Here is a 6,077-nt window from a genome sequence, read left to right on the forward strand (position 1 = left end):
ATATATTTATAAGTTACAGGCTGTCAGCTGTGAATGTCAGCTGATCGAGTACCTGATCAGTGTGTATGTCTATGTATATATATGGTGGAATCCATCAAAAAACAGTCTTGATTTGATGTTCATAGCATGTACTTCTATCTACCTTTTTCCTTTTTTTATAAGTCTTTTCCTATAGTCACGCAGCTGGTGCCGAAATCTGGGAACGAGTGTGTAGGTCAAAATTCAAAAATAAAAAAACAAAATTTTCTTCTGTTTTCTATTGCCCTTATCTCTCATCTAATCCCTCTCTTATTTGTTGTTCATCAAGTTTATCAAATAAGCATTTAAATTTAAAATAATCCAATAAAGAATATTATGGGATGCCGTTTTACAACTGCCAGGCAACCCAGTGATGGAAGCGTCATAGGTTATGGAACTTACACCACTACCGACAATGGAAGAATGGATGCAGATTTGTATGGCTGCTTCCCAGGACCTATGAAAAGTTATATTGGATTTAGGAAGGTTCACTGGAGAGATAGGTGAGTTGAATCACTTTATCAAAACTTATAGCCCTAATAGAAGCAAAGGTAGAGGAAGACTTACTGAACAAAGTAGATGTGGACTCGTTAAAAGCGGCCTTGGTGTATAGTATAAATAGGAGTATCCTGAATCAAATACAAGCAAAGAAACCAAATGGCTCATAGTCAAAGAAAGATTGAAGAAAGCTTTCGGAGGCAGAAGATGGTCGATGGAGGGAGACATCCTCCAAATGTTAAGGGAGGTGAGAAAACCTCGACCATTTAGTGGGCAGTATGCTGGGGTTCTTCTCGCCTGGTATAACCAAATAACTTAGAAAATGAGGGAAACAGTAAATGTTGAGGAGGCCAATGGGAGAATGGGATTCCTAGCCTCGATCCTCAAAGTAAAATTGGCCAAAGAGATGGGAAAAAAGGAATGTCTACAACGGAAGAATAGGGTTCCTGGCAACATTCCTCAAGGTACAATTGGCCAAAGAGATGGGAAGAAAGGAAAGTTTAGCAAGAGAGCAATTTTTCATCAATTGAACTCAAGAGATGATTTATTCAAGCGCAAGAGGAGGAATCCAGGATGGAAGTAGAAGTGGCTGAATGGACAAAGGTAACCTACAGCTAGCCCAGAAGAACAAGGATGAAATGGGAATACAAGGACAATGGAAGAGAAAGAGGGAAAAATGGAGACAAATGGTCAAGCCAGCGCAGACCGAAGAATAACAGGCGGCATGAGAACCATAAGTGCCATGGATGTGGAAGGACAGGACATTTAGTGGCTCAGTGCCCATGCACCAGGTGTTTTGAGTGCAGAACCGAAGGGCACATCGCCAGGCAGTGCCCTTAAGTATCCCACAGGAGACACACAAACCAGGTGGAGCAAATGGAGGTGAACACAAAAGGCTGAGAAGAGGTGGCTCACACTGTTAAGAAAGGTAGGCGCGAGGGTTAGGAACAAGGAGGAAAAATGGAGCATAAGAATAGGGGGAAAGACAGAAAGAAACTTTATCTGCCAACAACTTTTCAGAGACAAGAGTGCAAGTAGGAGCGATAAACCAAGCAGAAGATTGGAGAAATGCTATCGTGCAGGAATATAGGGATATTTTTTTTAACAAAGGTGAGACGCTGGGTGCATCTGGAAAACCGGTGTATGAAATCCTGCTGCAATAAGAGAGGGTAGCATATGTAAGGAAAGGCGGTACCCGCAGGCGTTGTGTCAACACCTCACAGAAGGGAGGAGCTGGATAGTTTGAAAAACAGGGAATAATCAAAGATAGCACATCGCCATACGATAGTCCATTGTGGGTAGTGAAGAAAAAAAGTGTGCTGGGGGAGCAATATAGGAGGAGCAATATAGCAAGGAGAAATATAGGGTTGTCATTGATTACAGGAAACTAACACATAATAATAATAATAGAATAGAACATAGTGGATGAAAAATATCCAATATCCCGATTCGAGGACATTCTCGATAGGTTAAGTGGTGCAAAAATATTTAGGGCAATGGATTTAAATGCAGGTTACCACCAGATAACAATGCACCCGAAAGACTGGCACATGACAGCGTTCATGTTTGAGCGGGGACATTATGAATTAAAGCGAATGTGCCTGACTAAGTTATTGACAAGACTTGTCTTCAAAGGTTGCCTATTCACCTGTTTTTTTCTGTGTATCTTTCAACTGTCCTAATTTCCCTTTTTCAAGGCATTTATGATTTCGGTTTTTTTTTAATAAATATTATAGATCAGAAAATAAATCTCCAGAGACCATTGTCAAATCCTCTTCTGGAGTAGATCCTTTAGTAGTTGATTCAATGCCATCAGTTGTAAAATTCCTTTAAGTTGCTACTTCAAATTGAAATCTGATATCAGGTTGAAACCCTTCATCTGTTTCTTCTTGCTTTATCTAGATTTTTGCTGTAACACTGAATTTCATCAGCCTTGAAATCTTCAAGATTTTCTATGTTATCTAGTGTTCCTTCACTGTCAAAAGTGCATTCAACTGTTACCAGCTTAATTGTTATTTTTAAAGCACCTTTTTCATTTCATTATCTGTAGCCAAATATTTTATTCCATGTACTAGATAGTACTTCAGTTGCGTTTTACATGGTCTCTTGACTCACTAGTTCAGTTTCATTTGAGCGTTGCTATCATTAATACCTGATTCATTAATCTCCGTTGTTCCTGAGACTCACTTAGTAATGGGTTCAAATCTTTTGTTATAGGCTCGATTTTGGTATCCGTATCTTACATGCCAATTTTTCAGGGTAAATTCACTGCAGAAGAATTAGAGAAGGTAAGAAAATCAACAATACCCTCAAAAGGTAAAACATAAACTACAGCTATGATCCACTGAAAATCAAATCAAAATTTCAAAACTTTTAGAAGTTAGGAATGCTACTAAATACACATGTTAATTATTTTGTACATTATAAAACAAAGATCAAATTGTATACATACATACTTTTAATCAAATACTGTGTTCCTATGAGATATATTTTGGATTATTTACAAAGAAGGATGTTTTTGCATATGTATATATGCTATTATATCAACTAAAATAAAATTATATTTTTGAATTCCGTTTACATTTGTTGTTAATTACCTGTGTTTATTCATTGTGTGTTAATTGATAGTATAACAAGCTTCGACCAATTCAATATTTTTATGCGACCACTCTAGTATCCAGTTCTTATAAGGTTGTTATAACTGGATTTATTTGCATTTTGTTTGAGGGGTAGAAAAAGAAGTAAGAGATAGTATAATTACATTATTTTATTTATAATAATAAAATGTTGTTTAGGCACTGATAATATAAAAATAAAAAAATATAAAAATTAAGTAATAAAGTATAAAGTTATTAAGTAATAAAGTACCTATAAGCAAAAACTTCTGCTTGTTTGCGGGATCCAATTAACTGCACAATAGCAAAAAACTGCTGATGACCAGTATACTTCTCCTGTTTTTCAAGTACAAGCATAAAATTATGCCCAAAACAAGATTGCATCATAACCCAATCAACAGCACCAGGTAAATTAATATCTGTGACAAGGAAAACTATGTCTTCTCCTAAAACCAATTATTCATCAAATTCGACATTTAAATTATAATTGGTTACAAAATCAAATTATTTTGTTAAAATCAAATTTTCATTCTGTAACAAAATAGCTCAGCTAATGCAACAAAAAACAATTATCAAAAAGCTAAATGAACACAATAATAAAGGATTTATAATTTAGACTTAACTTATATCTGACAAAATCACTGACCAAACAATACCAAAAATTCTTACTTAAATCCTGAAAACATTAAAATTTACTGTGCATAGAAAAACTAATATAAAGTGTAAGAGGAGTATTATTTTTATAATTCAGTTTAACTTATTTCTAGATAAAAAATCATAATTCAAGAATATAAAATATATCATGATATAAAAAAAAAAAAATTAACAACTTTTTTTGATGTTATTACATCACTGAATTTGAGTCACTGATAATGAGAGGGTATCCATAAAACATGATTGCAAAATCTACACTTCGGAACTGCTGTGCTGAATGTATCATTATAAACTAAATTTCAATTTAGTTAGTATCCCAAACATTTAGAATTTATGTTAGTGTAACTTTGGACTCAGTGTAAAAGCATCAGTATGAAGTAGATATAGTTTAAAAAGGATTCAAGTTCGAAATCACAAAAATAAAACATAATGCTGACCAACACTCATCAAAAAGCCAAATTGAAATATAAAAAACATGTAAGCATGGGAACATCGGCCCAAAAGCAATTCAATGATACCCGAGAAACCACATATGATTGAGTGTCAGGAATATAAAAAAACCAAACCAAGGTATAGCCTCAACAATGGGGTGAGCACACTGCTGCAGGGAGTGGTCAAACTTGCATAAAAGGTCGATGGAATAGATTCTCCATTAATGCCTAACAGTGTAGACATCTATGGTGTATGATCACCAATTAAGAAAACACATTAGGAAACAGCTAGTGCATGTTTCACGTCACAGAGAAAGCACTTAATGCTGCTTAGTAATAATATACCCTCCTAGAGGAGGCTGTAATTGACTTAAAATTATGCAAAACATGTAGGAAATCACTGTACCCGCTCCATAGTCATTTGAACGGATTCGAGTATTCACCTTAGCAACATGGGTTGTGTTTATGTGATATGATTATGAAAAATAAAACACATCAAAAATTGATTTTTTTTGTAGCATTTTAAAATTCAACAGAGGAGCAAGCTTCTTGTGCCTGAATTTCAAAAAATTCAAACTTAATAGCAGACCTCACCGAGGACAAATTATCATTATGAATCTATCCATAGTTAAATCTTTTATTTAAAATTTATATCCAAAATAAATGTTTAAAAACAAATAAGGGGTTTCTCTTATAAAAGACAATATATTTATATATTTTATTTAACAAGACAAACTTGTAAGCGTGACTTGTTCTAAATATGGGCATGCATGAATAGTATTAAAATAGGTAAAAATGTTAAAATATTTATTAGAAAATAACTATAAAATAATTTATAAAATAGTTATTAGTTGTGTTAAAACAGATATTACTTTAATAAACTCGTCAATGATTAATATTGTTTGTTTACTTGTTTTTTTAACGTTGATTTATTTTCTACATAATATTTGTTAAACAAAGTATTTGTGTGGTGTTTATTAATTGTTAATGACATATTTAGACAATTTTATTAAATAATAGTTGAAAGATATGATGAAATTAATATGCAATGAAATGCTTTGTAGAAAGAAAAGGCTTTAAAATGAGGAAGAAAATCCAAAAACATTGTCAAGTATGCTGAAAAAGACTAAAGAAGTTTCAAAGAGTTATAATAGATTTATTTTGTTTTTTAAAATTTATTGTTTGTTTTCATCCAACATGTACAAAAGTAAAAGGTTTTTTGTTTTTTTTTAATATGAAGTAATATTTGTATTTTATCTTTGTTTAATTAATGAAATAACTATTTTTTGTGATAGAAAACTATTGCAACCACACAATAGAAAAAAGTATAGAACCATAACGAGAATAGTTGGTGTAATTTCTAAATTTGCTCTTATTTTAATTATCATCATTCAAAATTTAAATGATCTCAATTATATTATATGTTCCATCTTGTTTCAAATACTTATAAAATATAGACAAATTAATTAATTTAGCTGAATAAGAATTGAAAAAATACTTCAACCTCTAATTCATTAAATTCACTTTAATTGAGTTTTAGGTTGGTTCAAAATAAACTCGTCAATGATTAATATTGTTTTTTTACAAATAACAAAGTTAATTGCAGGTTATAAACAAACAATACTCGTATTGTAATGAAGACAGTTAGTAGAGATTTAATGGTATAATTATGTCTTTGATCTAATTAATAGTTGTAAAATGTTTGAAAACACATATAAGAAATTTTAGAGTAAAAAAATATATATGATAATTTGAAATTATAATGAATCTGACGTCAATGCAATAACTCAACTCTGGACAGTTCAGTAGTCTTGATGACATCCTGACAATACATCCAGATTTTGAAGAACCTACTTTTCAT

General features: G+C 32.3%; 1 protein-coding gene across 3 annotated transcripts in view; it reads right to left on the minus strand.

The window, feature by feature from the left end:
- LOC106681413 (E3 ubiquitin-protein ligase SIAH1) overlaps positions 1-6,077 on the minus strand; it is a 59,482-nt gene that overhangs the window by 21,683 nt on the left and 31,722 nt on the right. For all 3 annotated transcript variants that reach the window (XM_067044651.1, XM_067044649.1, XM_067044647.1), the window contains exon 4: positions 3,385-3,577. In XM_067044651.1, coding sequence (XP_066900752.1) covers positions 3,385-3,577 — 193 coding nt within the window. The remainder of the gene's footprint in view (positions 1-3,384; positions 3,578-6,077) is intronic.

Source organism: Halyomorpha halys, unplaced genomic scaffold (genome assembly GCF_000696795.3).
Source record: "Halyomorpha halys isolate HHAL.00 unplaced genomic scaffold, Hhal_1.1 Scaffold337.1, whole genome shotgun sequence".
Taxonomy (NCBI): Eukaryota; Metazoa; Arthropoda; class Insecta; order Hemiptera; family Pentatomidae; genus Halyomorpha; species Halyomorpha halys.